The following is a 25,393-nucleotide window of genomic DNA, read 5'->3' as shown; positions in this document are numbered from 1 at the left end:
GAGTAAAGTAAAGTATTTGTTCCTCAAAAAACCATGCATGATTGTGTTTTGTTTCAATCTGCAGAGGGTAGTCTTCCAAACTGCACTGTGCCAGCTGTGCCCTGAAGTGGTTAAAATCTTTGGGAAGAGGATTGGAAAAGTATAAAGTGCTTTGAAGAGATATCAGTGGTTATCACTGTTATTTATGTTGGCACTAGCAATGGATGTGGTCTGAGGCCCACACTGGCAGGTGGTGTATGCACTCCTGATTTAGAGCCAAGGGAAGGAAGCAGTGTGCTAGCCATGATTTCAAAGTACAAGTGAGGCAGAGAGAGACTCATGGATATGTGCAGGGAAGGGGATGGCAGCGATGTCTGAGAGGAGGCTCGGGCATCTGGCAATAAGCAGCCCCAACCATCTGTGGCCATGAGCATGGAAAGCTCCTGGTCGTGTCTTGCCAAGAACATGATGCCACAGTCTTAACAATGAGCAAGCCTAACTTTCCACGTTTAAAAGGAACACGTAAATCTCCCCCCACAAACAGAGCCAAGCTTCTAGTTACCTTACCAGGCTGTTTTGGTTTACCAGTAGATGTCAGTCAGCACTACTCACAGCCCCTCGCACCTCCAGTCCTTTCACTTGTTTTCAACGGACAGAAACAAATCTGTCATTTGTTTTACTGAGAGAAACTGAGATACAGAAACTTTCCCTTCGTGGTGACAGAGAAAAGACAGAAACAGAATCCCTGGGTTCCAACAGGTACTTTATAATACTAGACCCTCACACTTGAGTATTTGTTGCAAACTTTATCTATCTCAGGCAGGTTATAATTCTCCCTACAACCTGTAAAAAGGGTTTCTATTCATTTTGGGTTTTGCTCATTTTTTTCAGTCTCCTGAAAAGTTCCTAATGAATGCTATTATTAGCCTGGAGCTGCTGCTAACTGGTCAGTCTTTAGCACAGAAGGCTTTTAGCTGGAGGTTGCCCTGCCCCTGTCTGTTTTACAAACACTCCCTAGCAGGAATCCCTTACAAGGGAAAGAGCAACATCGGGGAACAACTATCAGTATTCAGAGTTTATCAGCAACTAAGAGAAAGAGGGAAGGGAGTAGCCAGCACCTGATGATCTAGCTGATTACAAGCCCAGTTGCTGTGCCATCCTTTTGCTGGTCACAGAAACTCTAACTCCAGGTCTCCAAACATGAAAGCACGGAGCCTGGGAGCGTGAGAGCAGTAAAAGTAGGAGGAGTTTCAGTGAGTGCCAGGTCCAGCCCTCATTCTGGGCTCAGGGGATAAAGGATATGATAAAGTGAATGTGCCAGGTTTTGAAGAGACATAGCACAGCTCAGAGTTTATGGCCCGTTTTCAGAGGCGGCAAATGCCAGGCATAGCTCATTGCCAGCCAGCCAGGCTGTACACATGCCAGGCACTCAGGCAGGTGACAGAAGGGTGCCAGCCGCGCGGGGTGCGGTGAGATAAAGCCTTGCCCTGGCTGAAGGGTGTTAAAGGAGTGCAAAAGTTCAGCTGACAAAACAATGGGTGTTCAGCGATGGGTCTCCAGCCTGTAGCAGCCAGCTTTGCTGAGGTGCACCGTAGCAAGTTACCAAGGGAGCCTGTGTGCATGGCAGTAACAGAGCTCTACAGCACAGGATGTCCCAAACAACTCTGGATGGTGCTGGTCCCTGGCTACTGCCATCCCCAGAAGATACCAATCGTTACTATGATGGTATACTCACCTCTAGGTGCCCGAAGACACAGCAGCCTAGGAAACAGCCACTCAGAGCAACATGCAAAACAGGAACTTTAAACTGGCTTTGCTTGTGCTGCCTGAGAAGGGACTCGGAAGCCATCCCAAGTGATCATTTCCATCGGCTATGTATCCCCATGGGGTCCCCCTTCTGCACAAAACATCAGAAACAACAGTAAAGGGCGAGCTCAGAGAGAAAAACTCCATCTCTGTGCACACACACACACTTGCAGACATATTGCTGTAATGTTGCAAACCACCCAGGTTGTTCAGACGTGTTTGGAGATCACAAAGAGAGCAGGCTTTGAAAACACATGCAAAGACTTCTGGGACAGACTAAAGGGCAGATTTTCTCAGCTTCCTACAATTGAGAAGTGTTACAGCAACAAGAGATGGTAGGCTTTCTGAATCCTTTCAAGAATACTGCCTTCTGAGTTTTATTCTGTTCAGGCCCAGGAGAGGCCATGCCACCAGCAGGCATTCTTTACCATAAAGAGAATAGGGTCATGTTATTGTAAAACAGAACAGATTGTAGTTGCTTCTGTTCTCTTACCAAATACTCATGAGGAAGGAGAGATGTGCTCAAATGAACTGTGCAGCATTTGAGCACCAGGACCTATGTCCAGGTGCTGTGGTCAGGGTCCTTGATAGAGAACAAGGAACACCACCCTAGAGACCTCTCATGTCTCCTCCATCCTTAGCGTGGTGACCATGGGCTGTTTATGAATGTGTCTTTTCACACGCTTTGGGAGATGACAATGTTCAATTTCTTGTCCTGTCCCTCCTCTGTGAGTCATTAATATTTACTCATTGTCCCTTCTCCACCAGCTGAGTGCCTGGAGGAGGTACCCCTAGATGTCCTGCTGTCCTGGTGAGAAGCTAAGCTCAATATCGTCAACACTTGCCACTCCTGGTGTTCTATACCCAGACCCTCATTTACTCTCCATTCAGACCCACCTTGGCATTTCTGTTGTGACTCTTTACTTCCCCTGCCTCTCCTGATTATGGAGAACTACCTCCAGCCCTAGGACACATCACTGGCCTTCAGTGACTCCTGGGTGACTCTGGGCTCCCTCTGCCCCATTTGCATGCACTTGTCATCTCCACTTACACAGCCATTTCCAATGTAGGAGAGAAAAATTAAGTCTGGAGAGGAGCAGAGCATACAATCAGAAAATCTGAGATGCCCTGGCCAAGACAAACTCCAGGCTGCAGCTTTACTGAAAAAGCCGAATATAGAGATGGGACATAGTGGAACATAACCAGTGAGGCCAGATGGAAGGTGAGTACAAAGAACTCTGGCATAAGTAGCTTAGGAGTGTTCTGCTTTTTCCTGTGGCATTACTGGGTAAGTTGTGCAACCAAGTGCTTCCTTTGTTCTCCTCTTTGTTACTAGCTTCATCTTCAAGACAAAAATCCAAACATTTAGTCTGGCTTTCTGTTTTGAGTTATGTTTGATAACACTTGCTACCTGGTGATTCCCTGCTTTTCTTCCTCAGTTTACTTGTTTATAAATGTGATTTTCCTGAAGTCTGCATCAGAGTAGGGGACAGCTGAGATTTCTGAGCCTTTACACTTTTTCTCTCACCTACTGTGATGCCCTGCCCTGTGTCATGGCATAGTAGTTCTCTGTCAAAGTCATGTAGTACTGATAGGCCTCTAGGAAGGCACAAAAGAAAGGGAAGAGTTATGGATGAGACAGAGTTACTTTCCTATCTCTCCTTCTCCAGAATACAAGCTGTTTGCTCTAATGGTATCTCACACTCTTACTGTTGTGTATGGTCTCTTGGGGGAAGAACACTCTGCAACTCTGGGTGTACAGCACCTATTGCAAAAAAAAGTCTGAATGTGGTCAGGGCTGCCACAACAAATCCTAATGGCAGCAGCTCAGGCCTTGGGAGTAGATAAAAGTTAAACTGTTTTTAGGAATTTTCGACGGCAGCCTGGACTTTGCTCCTGAGCAAGGAGGTGAAATGCCTACGTAACTATGTGTATGTCAACATTCATGTCTAGCAAGGGAACTGACCTCTGCAGAGCTGAGTTGGGACAGATAAAACACACTTTAATCCTGTTAGCCTCCTGCAGGCACTGAGGCCCTCAAAAGGGAAGCAGGAGGATGGAGTGCCCATTCCTGACTCACAAATAGCAAGGCAAACTTGAAGGAGTCCTGCACAGGAGCTTGGGTTGAGTGAGAAAATTGTACTGGGGATGGTGTGTTTGACCTTAGTGCTTGGTGCACGTCTTGGTCTGAAGTCCTAGGTTTTGTCCTAAAGACTTGAGAACACTATAGGGACAGTCATGACTGGCATCTCTCCCAGACCTGATTGTCTAGAGAACACATGGGAGCTTTCTTTCTCCGTAGCAGGTTCCTGAGCACATTACTAACAGCAACACAGGAGCGATAAAAATCTGAGCACATTTATGGTGTCATCTTTTTAACTCCTGAACAACTTGGTGATTTAGATGCACTAGGCATTTTATCTATGACGTCCTTGGCTGATTACTTGCTTTACCAGATAATATCTGTGTGTAATTCTGTTGGTCCTATAATTCAGTTATTCATGATTTCTGTCAGAATGAAGTCCATGATATCTCAGTGTATTGTACTACTTAAATATTAGTTTCCTTTACTCTTAGATTTGCTTGAAACCTTTCTTATCTTTAACCAATTAAGGATTTAGTGCTACTATGAATTCAAATAATGGACTAAATGATTAACAAAACTTGACAGAGTCAGATTTCTTCTACACAATCTGCAAGTCTTGCAAAGTCAACTTCCCCAAGGCAAGCAGCACTTTAACCAAGTAAGAAAGGCCAGTCAGCACTAGCTTTGACATGATTCATAATGAGGGTGGAAAAAGCACAGTGAGTTTTTTTTGTGCCTAGGGTGGTAAATTTGTAGATGCACCAGATTCAGTACATGTGTACACATCTGTACAGGGTGTGTCTTTTGGAATGGTTTACTGGAGCTTTTGGAAAAGAAGAGCCCAGAAGTATCCTTCAAGCACCATGTCTGATGTTGCTATCTTCTGCATTGATCTCAGAGCTGCTTTTATACAGTAAGCATTGAGATCTGCTTATTAATGTATTCAGTAGAGAAAGCAATAGTACTAATCATCGTACATTTCCTCCTGGACATATTTCTTAAGCACTCTCTTGCTAGTTCAAGTCCCTGAAATATTTCATAAGCTTTATTAAATTCAGCATTAGGTAGGATTAAAAAACACCCTGGATCTGCAGGTCAATGAGAGCAGTGTGCTAAAGAAAGTAGTGGAGAAACAGCAGGACTCCTCAAAGCCTCACTTTCTGCTAGATCACTTCCCCCATGCCCAGGATGGTATCATGGTCCTTCCTGCTCTGCAACCCTACAGTGGCAGCCAAATCAGAGGCTCAAGGCAGCAGGAGCTAAGGAGCAAAAGCAAAGATCTCAAACCTGTGGTAAAACCTGAATGAGATCTGAAACATGACCCAGGCTGTTCTTTCCTTGCTATCACGACATATCAATTCGAAGCCTGTAGCATTATTTGTTTAAGGTCACTCAGTAAATGCACCAGGACATTGTAGCCTGATGCTTTCTAGGGCTTTACACTAGGCTAATGCTTTTGGTGTCTTTCTGTGAAGACCACATCTTTTCATCTGCAGTAAAGCCTGACAGTTTACAGAGCAAATGCCCCTCTCAGTGAAAGAGGAGCACAAAACAGTGCTGGCACACCCACCAGCCTACAGAGTGGTGGGCAAGAGAAAAGTGCAGTAACATCAGGCTGTCGTCAGGCTTGTTATGAGTATTTGTCTTAAATACTACAGCCCTGGCCACTGTTTTCTATCCTTGTACTGGCAGAAGCCTCCCTCAGCAACAGTATGAGCTAGGTCAACTGGATTAGTAACATGATACAGTTGAAAAATATTCCTCATTGGGGTGGGAGATGAAACAGGCTCTCCTTGAAGATGCCTAGAAGACTGCTGCTTGAAGAATGGGCTAGAGAAAAGACAGAGTCTCCAGCCATTTGGCAGATTTAGTTCCTCCCCCTATCTGGGTTCTCTGCTTATTTCTTTGTCATTGGGATGAGCTTAGGCACAGGGGACACAGAAATGGATTTTCCATTACATTAAGTGTGGGAGGAGCAGTAGTGTTTCCCAAAATTACCAGCGCTGAAGGCACCTACCACCTTTGTCTGAGGAGGAGATGTGCAACTGAAGCTGTCAAGAATAACCTGAACTTTTAATTGTGCTCCTTGAGTGAGCTGTTCCCCTGCACCACTGTGCAGGCACTATGTGGAGCAGCAAGTTCATGACTCAGAAAATGCTCACCTTTGTTCCCAAGCACACAGGCTCTGTTTGTCTCACGGTGACAAGGCATGTGACAAGGGAAGATTGCCTCTGCAGCTTGTTGAGGGGCACTGAGTATTTAGGATTGAAATAGTTTTGGAGACAGAGATGTGCATGCTTGGTGAAACACTAGGGCAAAAGTTTTCAATGTAGGCAGATTTTCCTCGAAAGAGGAAGTTAAATCATGTAGGAAACATGAACTCAAGTCCACTTCCGACCCATAGAATGACTGAAGATAACATTCAGCAAGCCTATGGCAAAACCTGCTCTTCTAAGAGATCTCTAGGGCTATTTCAGTACCCCCATAAACCCACCTGCTGACTCCTGTCAGCCCTGCAGAACAATGCAGCTTCATAGGATGTGGATGTCTTCTGCTGATGCATCAATGGCATTAAGTATATCAACATACCCAGAGGAGGCAGGTGTTGGAAAAGGCGAGACGTGAGCCTTTGGAGTTTTTATTATTGTTATTGGATAGATACAGGTATATTTTACCCTAGCTGAGCCTTAAATTGATCTAGGAAAAGGTGTAGTTAGAAAAAAAGCAATGCTGTACCGAGCTGCAGAGGGCAGTCAAACCGGAGGCAATTAATATGATGACTTGACAACTTTGCTATAAATCATATTTATAAACCATAAAATTGGGCTTTTTCCTGCATTCACACCATCAAGTAACGTGGAGAAATAAAGCTTATTTATAGAGACAATAGTGTTTGGGAATGGGAAGATAAGGAGAAGGTTTGACCACAAACCGAAGGAAATCTGATATTCCTGATTTCACACGTTCTCCTAGCTGGGAACACATGGCAGCACAGAGAGGCGACCTGATGGACACCGGGTCACCCCAGCAGGCTGTCCTGACCGCCTCTGGGCCCACCAAGGAGCACAGTGCCACGGAAGAGATGAGATCGGACTGGCACTGGCACCCTGGGAAGGGCTGCTAGGGCTGCCAATGGCCCCAGCTGACCCGGCTGGACTGGACCCATGCCCCGGGGGTGATGACCTTTCCAGGAGGTGGGAGGGCAGCAGGGACAGTGGGCGCTGCCTCCCGCTCCCCGTGTGTCCCTGCGGTGCCGGGACATTTCTCCGCGCTCCTCGTGTCCGACGGCCGCTGCCCGCGTCGGGGGCTCGCAGCGAGCGAACACCGCGGCTTTGCCCCGCTGCTCTCCCCGCCCCGGGAAGGCGGGCAGGCAGCGCCCGCAGCCCGCGGCACCCCGGCACACGGGGGCTGCTCCGCGCCGCCGCCCCGGGCCCAGCGCTGCCGCAGCGCGGCCCTCACACCGCCGGGCGCGGCGCCGCCCGCGGAGCGGGGTCCATCACCCACCGCGACCGCCGGGGCTTGCGTGACACCGCCGGCACTCCCCGCCGCCGCTTTATGTAACCCGCCGCTCGGACCCGCTTATAAAACGCCGCCGAGGCAGAGCCGCCGCCACTCCGAGCGCCGCGGCAGCCGCGAGGTAACGGCGCGGGCCGGGCCGGGCCGGGGCGGGGGCGGCCGGGCAGCGCTCCTGGCGGGGCCGGGGCTGCGCCGCGGGCGGGCGCGGGCTGAGGGAGGAGAGCGGAGCGTGGGCGGCTGGCTCGGGTCCTGCTCCGGCTCTGCGGCCAGACCGGCCCGGGGGGCGTGGGTGGGACACACAGGGCATGCTGTGAGGTGCTGCTGCTGCTGCTGCTGCCCGAGTGTATCTGTAGTCTCTGCTGGGCTTGTCTCGTCCTCCCGCCGTCCGTGCACGCGGCCAGTGTGTGAAGCTTACCAGTGCTAATCGGTAACTTTACAAAAACCTACACAGAAGGGTGCACGGTGAGCTAAACCACAGAACCTAGTCAGGATAGATACAAGAAAAATGTTCAAAAGTCTAACAAGGTCTTTGTCCCTAGTGTCACTGTTGAGGTTTTTTTCTCATCATCTGTTGTGCAACCTTTCAAGCGTGTAAGCCATCTCTTGCTGATGTAACGAGCATATCCTGTGCTGTCTCCCATAGGCAAGTCTTTCCCAGGGGTGGCTAGCCTTAGAGTTCAGCATGGGTCCAAACTAAACAGCCCTTCCTTTGCCCCTTATTTTTATTTTACTCATACAGAAAAAAACTTCTGCAACTTGTTGAGCTTTCAGTGATAGGAAGAGGCAGAGAGGAAAGGACAATTCCTGTTTCTTTAAACCTGGCTTTTGTAGCTGCAGTTTCCTAATAGGGTGAGCATCTCTCCCTGAAAAATCTACTACTGGTGCAGTGGGGGTCCTACTAGTTGTCACCTTCTCAGTCCTGGGAGGAATGAAGTACAGATGGTGAGAAAGAGGTGGTTGGTGGGATATCTTCTACCTTCAAACAAAATTCAAGGAACTAGCAATGGATGTGTTTGTGGACAGGTCTTTCTCCTTGCTCTTTTAACCTGATGAACTCTTTTAACCTTGGCTTTCCCCAGCATCACAGTAAGTTTTAGCATGTGTAATTGTTATTTTAAGCACACGGATATCTCTGAAAGAGACCTGTGCAGCAAACAAGATGCATGTGACTGGCCTTCATTTTCATGAACACAAACACTTTTCTTGCTGTGGTTCTTTATATGGGTTCATTAATAGGTTTTCTCTGCTAGCTTTGCTGGGGGTAAGCATGTTGTGACTGAAGAAGGTGAGCTTGAGTCGTTAAGTGGTAACAGCTTCCATTAGCAGTACTGACTGAGTTGCAAAAGATGGTGACTATCATAGGTAGGCTTGGTTTTGCCTCATGAGATGCCCTTTGGGCAAGCATAATTTATTTCAAGAACATACTTCTTGTTCTTAAAGGTTAGTTCTAAATCTGTGGGTTTCCGTGCCTTTGGGGACTACTGGATGTCTTCCAGTGCGGATGTCCATCCTTTTGGAAACTTGGCACGTGCACCAATTGGTGTGGTGTGCATGAACTTGCTCCTCCAAAACACTTTCTGGAGAAATCTTCATTCACATGTCTCCTTCCCTGCGTGTTTCTGTGTTCTTTGTCTCAACAGATGGGAACTGCTCAAAACGACAGCAACCTCAGAAATCTCCATGCAGTGGAGCTTGACCTGTGTAACAAGGACATGATATCAGAGACTTTAGATCACAGCATTGTTTCTGTTGGAGAAGAGGAAGGAGCAGGCAACTTCCAACGTTCTGTTCCAACACAAGAGTCCCTCCGATCTCCTCGTGGCTCCGTCGTGAGTTTCCATAACATCCAGTACTCTGTTAAGCAGTCCAGTGGATTCCTTTGTAAACGGAAAATTGTGGAAAAGAAGATCCTTCACAATGTTAAGTAAGTGTTTACTTAAATGAAATGCTAGGGGGAAGGAATTAATCTGCTGCTGTGAACCAGTGACCTCGTGTCACCTTCCAGATCCAGCTGTGCTGGTACAGAAATTACTGCCCTCCTGCCAGTCAGCAGTTCATGTAAGCACTTTGATTTGCTTTTAGGCAAAATAGCTGGGATATAGCTGAAGTGCTTTCAGTTATTGATCTGAGCAAATTAGGACCAAACTTGTGTGAACTCTTCTCCCAGAAGATCTGAGGGTTCCCTTAAGTATGGTTCAAGGTGCTGTCACAGGAAATGAGCAACAGAGAGCAGTTGTTGCTTCTTTTCAAGGCCCTGCTGAGCAGGGAAGACACTTAATTTCTGCCTTTTGTAGATTACTTTTTATGTCCACTTCTGATTCTGTTCTGTCTGGCAGTCTGGGACAGAAAGGAAAAATGCTTATTGATTTCAGATTTAGGAAGTTTTAAATCTCAGAAGCTTTTCTTGCAAGAGCATTTTGTTCACATTCCATATCTACTAAATTCTGCTTATGGGTGGTCCTTGTAAATGTCCTTATTTGTAAACAACTCTTTCCTTCTTCCAGTGGCATTATGAAACCAGGCTTGAATGCTATCCTGGGGCCAACAGGGAGCGGGAAATCTTCGTGAGTACCTTCTGCTCCTTTAAATGGATAGCCAGCTGTTCAAAGTATATTCAGGATTCTGAGGGTTAGGGGAGATGTGGGGTATCTGTATGCTTAGACCTTTGCATACCTTTGAGAAATCTGGTGATGCAGTTTGACCTCCTGACCCTCTGTCAGCTTTGCTGAAGTTCTTGCACTGTGACTGTGTCACATCCCTTATCTGCTTCAGTTGGTGCTCTGTAGTCATCTTTGGTGGTGACCTGAGTTAGGATACCAGGCAGAACTGGGGTGACTGGAGCTCAGATGTAGGGTCTGTTCTGGCTGGTAATGGGGTGGGGATGGGGTATAAGCTCCCTTTGGGTATGGAAGATGTCACCCCCTCTGAACTCTGTGCAGCAAGACTTCCTTGAAGCTGCTAGACCAGACCCCTCTCTGACAACTGACAGGAATATTGTGTAATGCAGTCTGTAGGATGTTCTGGATCCTTACCCCAGCTTGGCTGTCACCTGCTGGTGGGGGTGCACATGTGCTTGAGTTGTTTGGATGAAGGCACAGAGAAATACCGTGTAGACTCTCTCCATCCTGTGCTAATGCTGTTTTCTCTCCTGTGGTAAGAGAGCTCTTTGTCATTCTCCGACTTTAAGAATGTCAGACACTCGCAAATATCGCCAGGGCTCACACAGGTGTGTCTTTGTGGTGATCATTGATCTTCTTTTCTAAGGAGACTACTGGTTAATCAGGGCGCTTTCAAGAGCAGCCCTTCATCAGAGCAGTTTACTTATCTGGCAGACAGGTTGGCCTCTGCACTGGCAATAAGGAGAATCCAGTGATACATTAAAAAAATTACTTTCTAGAATTAATCTTAACTCTTGTCTTGTTTACACCCATATGGATTAATTTCCTTGAGATCAGAGGAGTTAGTTCAGCGCTCCCCTGCCTGGAGAGCAGTCTGCAACAACTCAGCAGGGTGCTTTTGTCTGTGTGCATTTAAGATTATCTGTAACTACACAGACCAAGTTTATGTCTGTAGGGGGCTGACTGTTGTGAATTATGAGCGTCTGTACACTGCCATACTGCTGTGGCACACCGTGTGCTGGAAAATCCTGGATGTACACCAGACTTTCTGTACAAAGAGCTAAAGCCTGCAGAGTAGGGGAAGCCCCTTCCTGTGCCCTCTGGCTTGCAGCACACTGTGAGCAGGCTGTAACTCAGTCTTGGCTGGTGGTACTTACTTTACCCAGTCAAGGGTAAAAGCAGCAGTTATTGCAAAACCTAATGCCTGGTGTTTGTCTGAAGTCTCCTAGATGTGCTGGCTGCCAGAAAGGACCCAGCGGGTTTGTCTGGAGAAGTGCTTATAGATGGCATCCCACAACCTCCAAATTTCAAGTGCATCTCAGGATATGTTGTGCAGGTGAGTAACTGCCTTCCTGGAGGCCTGGGAGACCTTGGGATAGAAGACCACCTAAGATGAGGAAACACAAATGACCAGTTTAGGTAATTTTCAGTGATCCCTACAGAGCCTAATTTGATAACTCAGATGTTACAGTTTTTAGTTTTTATTTGGGATATGGAAGGCAGTAAGATCAAACTGTTAACTCCAACCTTGTCAAGCACAGAGGTGTGTCATCCCACAGCCACATGGATGCCCAAACTGCTGGGCTACTGTGACTTGTCCTTTGGGCTCTGCCCTCAAGTGCTAGCAAAGATTTTTAAAAAAGGGAGGAAAAAAACCATGACACCCAAAATCTCTTGTTGTTAAACTCAGAAGCAGTTCTAGCTGGCAGAAGTACCTTCAAACTATCAGACAATAATTCTAGGAAATAAATAGATCCCTGCTGTTCTTCCTCTGATTCTAGCTGGCTGTGACAGAGGTTCATTCCACTCGGAGACAGGAAAAGCCAGCTGAATCTGCGGAAGTGGGTGGAGGCCTGGACCAATAATAGACCCTCAAAGCCCTGGGGAACCTGGGGAGTAGGGGATTCTTGGCAGCCTATGAGCAGCCAAATCTGGAAACCATCCAGGGTTCTGATGCAGGCAGATGTGACACAGGCAATTGAAAGCTGCCAGCTGGGGGGCTCCGGGAGGATCCATGGGATGAGACTGGTGCTAAATCTTGATCCTGCAGGTCAGAGATCGTCAGATCCTCAGTGGCTGATGAATAGCCAGTAAGTTTCTCGCAAGGCATTTGTCTCTCAAATGTCCAAAGCAACCAAACATAACCTTAAAACGATAAGCAACTTGGTGAAATGTTAAATGGTCTCTCCCTCTTTCCACCCCATTCAGTATGCCCTGAATCAGTAAAGATGGACTAAAAACTACAAACACTGAAGTCCTAAATACATAATTACAGGATCATTTTTATGCAGATAAGCATATAAGCATGCTAAATCATGTGTTATCCCTATGAAACTGCTGGTGATCTCTCCATTCATGCTGACAGAGTGAAGGTGTCGTGCCACTGTTGGTTATGTTTGGTGTTAAGGTTAAATTCACAATTTAGTTTCAAGTGTAGTGACCCAACAATTATATTGGTGGATGTGAGAGTGGAGAATGGGAGGTTGAGGTCAGAGACTGAGAGGGGAAGGGAAGGGAAGGGAAGGGAAGGGAAGGGAAGGGAAGGGAAGGGAAGGGAAGGGAAGGGAAGGGAAGGGAAGGGAAGGGAAGGGAAGGGAAGGGAAGGGAAGGGAAGGGAAGGGAAGGGAAGGGAAGGGAAGGGAAGGGAAGGGAAGGGAAGGGAAGGGAGGGGAAGGGAAGTTACTGTAGGCTGCCCAGGTCTGTCTGCTGGATAGATTTGATTCTCCCTCAAAGAACACATGACTGTTGAAGCTTTTGTAAGCCTTAGAATAAAGTCTGAGGTCCGGGAGCTGTAGATAGCTGAGACATGGCAGGAGCATCTTGGTGCAATATTCTTGCACCTCTAAGAAACTGCAGCCAGTGAGGAGCTGGGGAAAGCTCCTTGTTGGCAGCTGAAGTCATGTAAAATTTGAAGGAGTTGTCTTTCAGTCCAGGTTCCACTGTGGTCTGCAAACAGCTTATCCAATAACTGCCACTAAGGGACTCTGGTGCCCACTCAGCAGCTGAGGAGTCTTTCCAACTGTCCATTTGTACTTTCAGGATGATGTTGTTATGGGCACGATGACGGTGAGGGAGAACCTGCAATTCTCTGCTGCACTGCGACTCCCCAGCTCCATCAGCATTAAAGAGAAGGAAGAGCGAGTCACCCAGATAATCAATGAGCTGGGATTAAGCAAAGTGGCTGATGCTAAGGTGAGCAGTGAGAACACCTTGCTCTGGAAACTGAACAACTTGTCTCTGGGCAGTATGGTGTAGTTAGTGCAGTTACAAGAAGCTAAACAGGAACCTGACTAAGCCATTGCATGCAAGAAATCAGTCTCCATCTCAGGAGGTAGCTTGAAGAGAGATATTTGTGTTTGCTACTAAAAGGGGAAGATTTTGGATCATGTCCAGCATGTTGTATAAATTCAGAAGGGAAAGAGTCGCTTAGTCATTGCATCTGAGAAAGTTGTTCAGTCACTTCCTGGCTTTGTGGAACAAGACAAGGAAATTGTTTCCTGATTTCTAAAAGCTCTGAGGGATGGAAAACTGTTATTTGATGGAAGAGTTCTGTGCAGAGCTTGTATTAACAGGCAAGCTACCAAAAGAGGCATTCTCACACACCAATGCTCAGTCTGTCCCTTCCTTGTCAGTGTCATCCTCGTTCCCTGAAGTCATAAGGCACCTGGTACCTCTGAAAATCAGGCTCAGAATACTGCTACACAGTCCCTCACACTGAGTCAAACTCACCTGCTGCTGGCCCTAGAGTTCATTAAAGGGACTCTGAAAATGGAAATGGCTACTGGGTGTGGAAAGCCCACAGTTCCAGAGCATGTGCTGATTGGCTTTTGTTGCAAATATCTGATTTCTTCTACTTGCAGGTGGGAACTGAATTGATCCGGGGAGTGTCTGGAGGGGAACGGAAGAGAACCAACATTGGGATGGAGCTCATCACAGAGCCACCAGTCCTTTTTCTTGATGAACCAACAACTGGCCTTGATGCCAGCACAGCCAATGCAGTCCTCATCCTTCTGAAGAAGTAAGAGTCTGTTCTTCAGGGCTGTGTTGCAATTTGATTGTCAACTCATCAGTAAAAAAAGAATGTTCTTACGACTGAGTAGTTATAGTGCCCCTTTAAAAAAAAACAACAAAAAAATCCAACTAGACAAATATACTGAGAAGTAGTGGTAATTATTTGTTTGGGTCTCTTCCAAAGCCTTTTTAAGCTTATGGGAATCTTTCCACAGCAAGCATTGGATTGGAGCCCAAAAAGCAGATGCAGCTTGGACAGCTTCCCTTTGCCACAACGAAGGGTGGACTGGGAGGTCAGGTCATGTAATCATAATTTCTTGGCCTTCCATCTGAGTCTGTTACCCAACAACAATCTCAAACTTAGATAAAACTTCGCCTGCTGGTTTACCCTCAGTGTCCTGTGTCGTGGAGATGAACTGTCTTCTGACAATTAGAACAGTTACATGCAAGGAGAACAAAAGAGGCTTATTTAATGAGAATGTCTTTCTAATCCTTCTGGGTTTGTGGCATGTTGTCTGGTTTTGCTTGGGGGGGTTGCTTTGCTCTGGTGTTTGTGGATATAGGTCTTTGATCATCAAGAGGTCTTGCTGGGCATCAGTGCTAAAGCACTTGAAAGGACATCTGACAACCTCAAGAAAAACTTGTTTGGAATTTTCTTTAGAGTAAATCTTCATCAGAAGAGCTACGAGAAATCTCAGCTGGCCAGACTTCCACAGCCTGATAAGTAACATCTGGTGCTGCCATTGAGCGCAGTTAGTCAGGTTGATCTGGTATAAAAAAACATGTAAGGAGGGTTTGTACACAGCTGTGGCCTCAGGCTTCGCTAGCTATAGACAGCATTGTACTTTGGCTACCTGGACTCCAGTGATGGTCTGCTGTAATAATGAGTGCTGTCTTGAAGGTCTTGCAGGCAGCATCTGATATAGTGACAGAGAAGGGAGAGAAAGTTTTTCTGGGTCAAGACCCTGAGAAGTTGCCACATATTCGTTTTGGATTTTGATACTTGGGGTTTGCCTTCCTGAAAGTCAAAGTGTGGTGTACTTAAGAGATGTTTTGTTTCTATTTCAGGCTCTCAAGAAGAGGGCGGACCATCATATTTTCCATCCATCAGCCCCGTTATTCCATATTCAAGCTGTTTGACAGTCTGACATTACTGGCTTCAGGAAAGGTGCTGTACCACGGTCCTGCAAAGCACGCCCTGGAGTACTTCAGTTCTATTGGTAAGTCTTCCATGCCAAGAGCAAAAGCAACTGGCTCATGAGTTAAACCTGTGTGTAGATTCTTGCCCTAGCGTGGAATAACAGCCCCATGATTTTCTATCACTAGATGTTAGAGATTGTACACATACAGTGTTATGTTAGAATGAGAAAAAGACAAAATGAGAAACCCAAAAATTTTCAGACAGGAGATCATGGCTCTCTCTTGCTTTTGTTTTGCCTTGCATGAGGACAAAAGCCAATAATCACTTGGACATGTATAAGCATGATGTCCAACAGACAAGATAATGCTTGTAGTTGTGGCAGATCCAGTGTGGTTTTTGAACCACAGCCTGTAGAATGGCAGCAATCTGTACAGATTGATCCAAAAATATGCTCTAGACTGAATGCAGGTGGGCAACTAAGAGGACAAAATTATGGTGTGTCTTATGATAGGTTAATAGTTTTAATAGTTACCCTGTTGGGGTGGTTGCCCTTTCTCCAAGTAAGCAGGGTGAGGGTGTGTGACTAAGGAACAGAGAATGTGGAGTGAACTTCCAATCTTTAGATGCAACCGTGGATACATTAGATTGTAAGCTTCCCTGGCTTTAAGGGAGATGCTTTAACCAATGTCGGTATTTCTGCTTCTCTTAGTAGCCCACTTCCTTTCTCTCAGGGAAGTTGTAGAAGCTTCTTCAGGTTTGTTTGTTTTTAATTTCCTCCTTGTTCCATACTTAGAACTGTATTATAAGAAGCTGCTCTTGGGAAGTCCTTCCTCATCCTTGTGACCAGGGAAACACCAACAAGAGTTGAGCGTCTAGAAGAAATATGAGGCTGTAGAGCAGACATCCTCAGAGCAGGAACCTCTGCTGAGGAACTTTGTGTCTTTTAGAGTGGAATGTGAACAGCACTGGGAAAGAGGCAAGAGTTGTCCATACTGAGCTGTGGTAGAGATTCCTCCTTACCTGAAATCAGTGAATAAGCAGCTTTGAAGCTCTTATTCACCATCTCCTAAATCCTGTCCATCTACTACTGTAAAGTAACACTTAGGAAAAGCAGGGAAGTTTTCTGATATCAGGGTTATGGAAAAGTGATACAGTATTAGACCTGACCTTCTGAGGTGTGCCCTGTGCAATGCAAACACATTGCATGTGTGTTTTTGATTTGGTCTGTTCTGGTTTTTTTTAAGGATACGAGTGTGAACCCTTCAATAATCCAGCTGACTTCTTCCTTGATGTCATAAATGGTGATTCAACTGCTGTGGCAGCAAGCAAGGAAGATCACAGACCTGTGGGCACAGGAAAAGGTAAATTGTGAAGGAGAAATCCACTGCTGGCTAGTGTAGAAGGGAAATGGTATGTGGTGATGGCAAGCTTTTATTCTCTGGGTTTCCTTGAGTCTAAGGGCATTTCATTATCTTTTTTTCCCCTACTAATAAATATACTTTGTTTTGGGCTTCTTTAAAGAGATCAGAAAATTTTGAAATTAATTTTTTCACTTCAGTGGTATAGGAGAGCAATGATAGATACCAAAAATGAAAAAAAGAAAACAAGACAACTTGAAAGAGAAAGGCTGGAGAAACTAGAACTGCTTGGTCTTAAGAGGCAGCTAAGAAGTTTTCAGTCACATAAGTGGCTGCTGCAGAGAAGACAAGGTAGATAGGCTAAGGAGTGTTGGACATACAAGAGAGTGAGAGAGATTGAAACTGTCAGAGAACAAATTCTCTGCCAACATAGTGAGTGAAATATTTGGAAATACTTGCTTGGGGATCATGTAGCACATCATTGACTGTAAAATTATAAAGGAACAGATTTTGTAAAGCAGTTTCGGTGATCTGAATCAGATCAAGCGTTGATTTTTCCCAAATTCAATTAAACAAAGGTTTTCTGGTGCCATGTTACAAGAATATGACCATTTTGTGCCAGAAAGAACGGGCAAATTAGCTAGGTTTGATTAAAAATGTAGGAAAAAACTCTCACTCAAGCAAGCCCCTTAAACTCAGAGCTAAGGCTTGAACCACTCAAATTCTCTGAGCATTTCTGCCTTTTTCTTTAGCCTCCAGAATTGCTAACCTTATTGATGGGCCATATCTGAAGGTCAGGTTTGTAGAGAATCACAAGCCATATCTTGTTTTTTTCACTCAGAAGTGAGCAGTGAAAATGGAGTGGCTGAAGATAACGTGGATAGCAATGTGGTAGATGTGCTGCACCAGAAATATCTCAGCTCCAGCCTGTATCAGAGCACAAAGGAAGCACTGGGGAAAGTGGAGTTTGGACGGGGAAGCAAGCAGAGACTATCCAAGAAGGGGCATGAGATTACCTATGCAAATGGATTCCTCACTCAGCTGTACTGGGTGTCCAAGCGCTCCCTGAAAAATCTCATCAGGAACCCACAGGCCTCCATTGCACAAGTAGGTAACAATTGCTAAAAGTCTCAGACTCTTGCTGCTATCAGTCCCATAACCTGCAGTTTGTAGGACAGAATCCTGTTTTCAAAGGCAGTTAGGGAAACAGAAGAGTCCTGTGCCACTGCCATGTAAGTGGAGTGAGATGCTCAGCTATCTTTGTGGCCTTTGGAAGAAATCTCCAGTTTAGTTTAGTGTAAGGACTACTGCACTGAAGATTGGGGTGGGGGGAAAATGCTCCATTCTCTGGGTGACATAGGGATCTTCTAGGATGATACTAATTTTGTACCTCACTTTAAAATTTAAATTGGTGATTCTATAGGCATGTTTCTACTAAACTCTCCTAGCAAAGAACGAAATATAAAAGCGAAGTTGATAAATCTGAAAAATTATCATGAAGATTATAATTGTGTGTGTCATGGGTATACATTGCCTCACAAGAGCAAGGCTTTAGGCAGGTGTGAATCTTAAACCCCGCATATGACTTAACAATGTTAGTTCCTAATTTTTTTACTTACCTGAAGGATTTCCATTTTCCTTTCTTCTTTCCACTTCCAGATTGCAGTGACTGTAATTCTAGCCTTGGTTGTGGGTGCTATCTTTTTCGGTGTAAAACTGGACCGAAGTGGCATTCAGAATCGGTAAGATGGAAAGCCACAGCTTTGGTCATTTTTCTATCTGTAGCTGTCGGGTTTGAGGCACAGGGAAGGAAGGCTATGGGATCCACTTGAAATACAAGGGAGGGTTGGGTTCACAAGTCTCAGTGCACTGCAGCATGGAATTACCAGAGGTCCTAAAGGGGAACCCTAAAGGGTTCTGTCAGGCTTGCACATGAGTACAAAGGGGATGTAAAAGGGAAGATAAAGATACAGCTAAGATTTACAGTAGCACAATTAAGTGTCTCCATTTTATGGACAGATAAAAGCACTGACTTGATGGTATGATGATGTCTGAGGCTGCCAGTGTTTGATCTGGTTGTTCCCTCCCTTTTCCACTGTTCCGATTTGCCTTCTAGGGTTGGATCCTTGTTTTTTGTCACTACAAACCAGTGTTTTTCCAGTGTGTCTGCCATTGAGCTATTCATCAGAGACAAGAAACTATTTGTGTAAGTAGTAAGGCACTTGGACTCTCTCTTACGCTGGAATGCGATGGGGCAGTATCTTACACGCTGAACAAAAACTTGATTGCTCCCTTGCAACATCAGATTGTAATAGAAATGCTAAGTTAGTCTGTAGAGCAGGGAGCTAAAATGCTAAAAGCTGGGGGAAGGAGGAAATGGTTTTACTTGCTTGCTGTGTGATAGTTTACTGCTTTTCCTCTGCACTTTTGGTAACAACTGGTTTTGAGGTCTGCATTTGAATCCTGCAGACTGTGAATCCTTCCTGCCCTCTTTCTCACAAGGGCTGACACACAGTCTTGCAGTGGTCTTAAAGTGGCAAGACTGTGCAAAAATAAAGGGAGAGTTCCTGGAAAAACTTTGTAAGGGATTCTCAGATGAAGGGGGCTGCTGTCTGGCTTACAAGACTCATTAATAATCAAATGCATCTCTCTGTTTAGAGGGATATACTTGATTATTACATTGTTGTTATGAGTAATTAATATATAATTAAATAAGGTTTTATTTATTACTTTTATTTACTTACAATATTATTTATGTATAACATCTTTATAATTATATTTTTATATATATACATATATATATGGCATGTGTGTATATGTATATAAATGCATGTAGATACAGTATACACACATGTATACATACATATATGTTGAAAGTGTAGTTTGGAGGTGCCTCTGGCTCATGCAATACAACGGCAAGAGACAGATCCTGTGCAGTAAAAAGGAAACTGGAGATTTATGCCTGGAATGTACATGTCCACCCACAAACTGCTCGGAGCAGCTTGATATTGTCTCTAACAGCTGCTCAGGAGTGAAATTCCCCCACACTACCATTTCTTGCTAGTCTGCCCTGCGTTCCAGTGTAGTTTACCAGCTGTGTCAATGGGGATTTAGGCACCTCACCTGTTAAAGCATCTTTTCATGAGCTCCATTAAGCAGCAAAACAATCATAATGACGTTTAATTGCACTGTGAACTGGAGGTGAGTTGATGTCCCAAAGGTGTTTTCCCATTGTTCCCATTCTTCCCTGGAAGCAGCTGGATGAGTTAGTAGTGGATGAAGTGTTCCTCCAGTTTATAGAAGTCTAATGCTTCCCTGTGCTCTTGTATTAAGGATCTTTTTCTTTGAAAAGAGGCTTAGGAGGTTTTCTATGACATTTTACTTGGTAATCACACAGTCTTTCATTCACTTTCCTTGGAGGGCTGTCAGTTTGATTGCAGGGTCTGAGAGACAGATCAGCCCTTACTTCATAGAGTATCAGTGATAGCACAGAGAATATAAGCAATTTGCGTAGAGAGGAGTCAGTGGTAGAAAGAGCAGGAAACAAATCAGGATAAACCAAACACGCACACTGAGCCTGCTTCCTCCAGAACCTCTAAACCTGTACAACTCCCCTCCTTCCTGTCCTCGCAGCCATCAGTACACCAGTGGATATTACCGTGTGTCTGCCTACTTCCTGGCCTTGATGATAGGAGATCTGCTGCCCATGAGAACTACTCCAGCCATCATATTCTCATGCATCACTTACTGGATGATTGGTAAAGAATTGATGCTTTCATTGAACCTGTCGTCTTCCAACAACATAGATTTCTGCCTTAGCCAGATTCCTATATCTGTAACATACTGCTGCTTGAACCTCCAACTGATTTAAGTAACAGCTTTGAGGACTGGGGCAGGGACAGAGACACCAGCATCTAACACAGGGACCTGTCTGACAACGTCTTTTGGTAATGCTCTTTGGTCCTTTGAAGCATGCATAGTTCTTACCAACTCCAAACTTGGTCTTTCTTCCTGATTTGCCTTTCTTATCCAAGGGAATCCAAGGGTACCTCTCTGGAATTAATAGTGTGATTTACTGGACTCTTACCTTAATTTTTTTTTTGACAGGATACCAAGCTGTTGCAGGACGGTTCTTCTTCTTCATGCTGACCCTCATGCTAGTGTCCTACACTGCCACAGCCATGTCCCTGGCTATCAGTGCTGGGATGGATGTGGTGGCTGTGGCCAATCTGCTCATCACCATTTGTTTTGTCCTGATGCTTGTAAGTATATTAGGGGGTGTGTGCTCCTTTGGTGGAGGGGAGGGAAGAGCTGAGACCAGCTGAGAGGGCTGGGCTGAGCTAGCCCTAGGCAGGATAAAATGTCCATAGTCCAGTGGCTTGTCAGCCTCATGCTTGTGATTTTACTGTCACAGTAAAAAAAGATAGTAGTCAAAGATATACTTCTGCCAGCTTGTAGTCTAAATGTTGAGTGCAGTTCAGTAGTTGAGATGCCACCAGAGCTTTCCAAACAGTGTGCCCCAAACAAGTATTGTTTGTTTTTATTAAATTGTCCTTACAAAGATTATTTTTTTAAAAATCTTGCATTTCCAGCATTAGAAATCTAAGTGATCATTTAAAAGGAGAAAATTAAATAAACTTTATATATTTTGATTTTTTGCATTAATATTTGCTGCCCAAGTGGGACTAGAAGGCAGAAACCCTTTCTTTTTTTGTAATTCAGTATTATCCTGGGGTTCAAGAAATTACTTCAATACTCTTCTCCAAGAATTTTTTAAGGAAAAGAACAAGAGAGAGAGAAAGGAATTTTGACTACTTGTAGATGAAAGCTGTGAATTCTTTTTCAAAGAGGTGATGCTGGCGATGAAAATTCTTGACTGTGAAACCTCACAAGTTACATATTTCATGTTAGATGATTCCTTTCTGTACATAGTCTGAGCCACAGTACATCCCCTATTCTTGAATTTGCAATTTAACCCGCTGTTGCAATAAGCCAAGTGATAGTGCACTGCTTCAGCTGCTCACTGTGGGTGAGAAGTGTGCATGTGTAGTGAAGGGCAGCTGATGTACACTGAGTTATGTCACAGTGTATAAGGAGTGACACGTGCATGTCTTCAAAGTCAGCAGGGTAAGCACAAGATCACTTGTGATGAAGCAGAGGCTGAAGTGTCATATTAAGCTATGAATACCACTTGTGCTAAGAAGTGAAAGCAAATCTTATTCCAGAGAAAGAGAAAGCAGGGATAAAATATGTAGGACAGAGGGGAAGACTGAAATAATAACAGCTCCTAAGGCTTGCCATTTTTCTCCTTTTTTATTCTCCACTTTCTCATCTCCCAGTCAACCTTTAGCCTCTGGCTAGCTCTACTGTGGACAGTCCTACTGTAAGAACGAGTAAGAAATTGTGATCATGCTTCTTAGCTCACATGTAGATGTAGAAAACCTTTCAGACCTCTTTGCAAGCAGTTCAGCTGAAGCACTTGGGTCTGCTGTTGGGCCAGCAGTGTGGGAGTGCTGCAAGGCTCCAGCTCATGTCTGTGGGTGCAGGTATCACAGCAGTAGCAGGTCCATCAATCCCAGTGCACCTCTGCTGGGAGCTGCAGCATCTGTGTAGGAATGGTATTATTTGCAGTAAACGGAGTTTGTGACTCATTAATCTCTTCTGTTCTATTTCAGATCTTTTCTGGCCTCTTAGTGAACCTCCCTTCAGTGATGGGCTGGCTGAACTGGCTCAAGTACTTCAGCATCCCCCGATATGGCCTCACTGTGAGTAGAAAGCAGCATTGGTCTCCTCTGAGTAATGTGGCCACACTGCTTCTTCCTGGAGAGGTTTTGAGTATAAAGTATGAAGTTCTCTTAAAAGCCTGATTCGATTTGTTTTGTTGCATGAATGTGGTAAAAAAAAAAAGAACAAACCAGCCAACCTCAAAAAGGAAGCAAAAGTTAGAACTCTGTGACAGCTGAAGTCTCAGAGACTGAACACTTCATGCTACGGAATTAGTGCTACTTGGACAGCAGCAGAGCAAGCTGTCCAGTCAGGCACTAATTCCTAGCCTGAATAGTTGATCCCTGTGGTTTAGAATAAAATCAAATATTGTACAGCCTCTCCAGACACTATGGGTGTATGGGTGGCCAGTTTGGGGCCAGTGACTTTCCAGCTGATTTAAGGATTTACTATAGTGCACGAGTGTCTCAGTCTTCAGCATGGCTTCCTGTGAAGTGAAATTTGACTTTTCTGAATAATAAGGAGGTACCAGAAATCTAAGGGTGCAGCTGCTTGAAACACAGTAAATAGAGCAGGTCACAGGTGGGAGTTGTGTTTCCATGTCCTGTTTGCATCCTCGCCAAGCCTCTTCAGAAGGAATAGTGTCCTGTTACTTTGAGTAACAATGACTGAAATGAATGCTGTAGCTGGTGCAGGATGGGAGATGTGTGAGACCTCATTGGGTGTCACTGAGGTGTTTTATCAGTGTTACTCAATGTGGAAGTGTCCTCTGAGATGGCAGTGAGTGCAGGATGCCAGTGCTGGGGAACCATTCATTTCTTGCTTTGGCTACTTGTGCCATCCCTTCATTGTGGTGATGCTGGGGTGTCTGCATGCAGCCACATGGTTTTCTGGACCAGTAGATTGACCCAGGTGAAAGTGGATGAACAGGAGCTTGTAGCTGGCAAGACAGAAACCCATGGCTAAGTAACTTTGAAGCCAAGGCATGGGACACCAAACCACCCTGCATGTGGAACTTGGAGAAGTTCCTAAAGGAGGCAGTGATTAAGAGCTTGAAAATAAAAAGGAACATGAATGTAAGGTTCCAAGAATGGGAGTATGTGTGTTCTAATAATCAAGTTCCTTTGAAGTGTTTCAGTTTTAACAACCCAAACCTCAGCAAAAATCTTGTGTCTGCCTCTTTCCCTAGGCTCTTCAGGTGAATGAGTACAGAGATCTCTACTTCTGTGGTGAGAAGAATCCAAATGCTACGGTGTTTGTGGGAGATATAGGCAGTTGTCCCCCCAATATTTCAGAAGAAATGTAAGTAACTCATGGTGGTTCTGGGCTTGAATTGTGACGACTTGCTTAAAGGGAAGTCTGACTGTGTCAAATTTTTATACTATTCACAGAATAACCACAAGCCAGTCTCAACAGCTTGTCCCAAAGTAATGTATTTTAGGATTATGCAGTAAAACGCCACAATTACCCAAGGGTGAAGTATGGATGAAATTTTACTTGTAAAAATAGGCAGATGAGCTAAATTAAGTTTTGTATTTGATAATGTTGCCCTGACTGATCAGTTTTCCTAAACAAAACTGGAGTCACTTAACAATGGAAATGCAGTGTGTGGACAGCTACAGAGTTGCTGGAAAGCAGTAGACCTGTGATCAGAAACATGCCTCCAGCATAGAACTTGTTTGTAAATACTAACCTCCCTGCAGATACAGAGAGCCAAGGTATCTCTCTTGCAGTGCTCCATTTTGCCCCATTTGAAATACTTTTGGCTATCGATACCTTGAGCTGTAGTAGTGCAACTATTTCGTGACACATACTAGAGAGATGGCAAACTGAGTGTTTTGCAGGGAACAGTGCTAGAGCACTGTTTCCATAGCTTTTGGACTTCCAGTGATTGTTGAGGGGAAACTAATGCTTCTGTACTTACCACAGTTTAAGGTGGTTCTGAGGTTTCCTTATACATTGCCATTATCTGTAAAGAATAATTAGGTTGCTACTGAAAAATTATGAGAACTAGAGATCTAGATCCCTTGAGTTGTATTTGGTGATGGATTCTCTATTTCTATCACCGGTTTTGCAGAACTGAGGGTAGAAGGATCTTTGGGAAACAGGAATGAAAGTAATAACCTGAAGATGTGTGCCACACAGTAATATGAACTTGTGTCCCATGCTTTCCTGCAGGTGCTCTGGTGAAGCATACCTGTGCAGCCAAGGAATCGCCCCTACCAGCTGGGCAATGTGGGAAAACATAGTGGCTCTCTTCTGCATGACTGTTATCTTCCTTATCATTGCCTATGCAAAACTCCGCTTTATGAGGAAGTTCACATAGACTCCTGTGTTGCCTTGCCCTGCAGCTTCTCAGGTGTTAAAACTGTACAGCTTGTTAGGGCCTACTGGAGATTGCCAAAATGTTTTAGCTGACTTTGCTGGACTTCAGATGGGAAACCATTTTCCCTGTTTCTGGAGCGTGACCTCCACAGGATTGTGGGTTTTAAGAAGAAATGCATTAATGTACATTGCGTAAGTGATTTTTCCTAAGACAGTATAATTCTCTTAATTCCTTAGGCATCAAACATTATATTGTAAACCATTATTATTCTGTGGCCAGCTTATACACAAAATATTCCATTGAACATATGAGCTTCTCCATCACAAAAGTGGAAGGTGATGGTGGCATTTGTGTATTGATGTGTTGCCCCTTGTTAGTGCCTGTCACATCTGAGGAGAGACAGAGATCGTTCACAATGTGTTGGAGATGCATTTGAGTTTGAAGTCAATACAGAGACCAAGTGCTCATGACCAGGAAAGAACAATTACACTTCTAGCAGCTTCTCAATGGAAGCTACTTCCAGGAGCAACTTTAGCTTCCTTAAAAACTAAACAGCAGTGGTGTTAGACATCTCACCTAAGAAGAGAAATATGTACTGTTGTACTGCAGAAAAAAGAAACCAAAAAACTTCCCCCCTGCACTGTGAACAGCAAGAAATGTATTTACTACTTAAAAGGGAGTGCCCTTTTTCTTTATTTTTTTTTCTAAATAAAAATTTATATACTACTGGCAGAAGTTTTTAACAACAGACTCTATGTAAATCTCTGTATAGTCTACTTACACTATGGACTGAAAAAAACCTACATACTACTGTGGCAACTACAGCAA

The 25,393-nt window shown here is 44.7% G+C and overlaps 1 protein-coding gene across 1 annotated transcript; it reads left to right on the top strand.

Moving 5' to 3' along the window:
* The first annotated feature begins 7,385 nt into the window (after positions 1-7,385).
* On the top strand, positions 7,386-25,292 carry LOC116999798 (broad substrate specificity ATP-binding cassette transporter ABCG2-like). The gene is made up of 16 exons (XM_033066774.1): positions 7,386-7,508; positions 9,028-9,311; positions 9,892-9,951; positions 11,227-11,341; positions 13,045-13,197; positions 13,866-14,023; positions 15,085-15,236; positions 16,402-16,518; positions 17,357-17,622; positions 18,175-18,257; positions 18,632-18,721; positions 20,149-20,273; positions 20,623-20,777; positions 22,191-22,280; positions 23,429-23,541; positions 24,418-25,292. The coding sequence occupies exons 2-16, from the start codon at positions 9,028-9,030 to the stop codon at positions 24,563-24,565; spliced, it is 2,109 nt and encodes a 702-aa protein (XP_032922665.1). The 5' UTR covers positions 7,386-7,508; the 3' UTR covers positions 24,566-25,292.
* Positions 25,293-25,393: the final 101 nt, after the last annotated feature.

The sequence above is a fragment of the Catharus ustulatus genome, chromosome 8 (assembly GCF_009819885.2).
Source record: "Catharus ustulatus isolate bCatUst1 chromosome 8, bCatUst1.pri.v2, whole genome shotgun sequence".
NCBI classification, from domain to species: Eukaryota; Metazoa; Chordata; class Aves; order Passeriformes; family Turdidae; genus Catharus; species Catharus ustulatus.
The sequence above is the reverse complement of the archived record's forward strand: the minus strand, read 5'-3'. Positions and strand labels throughout refer to the sequence as shown.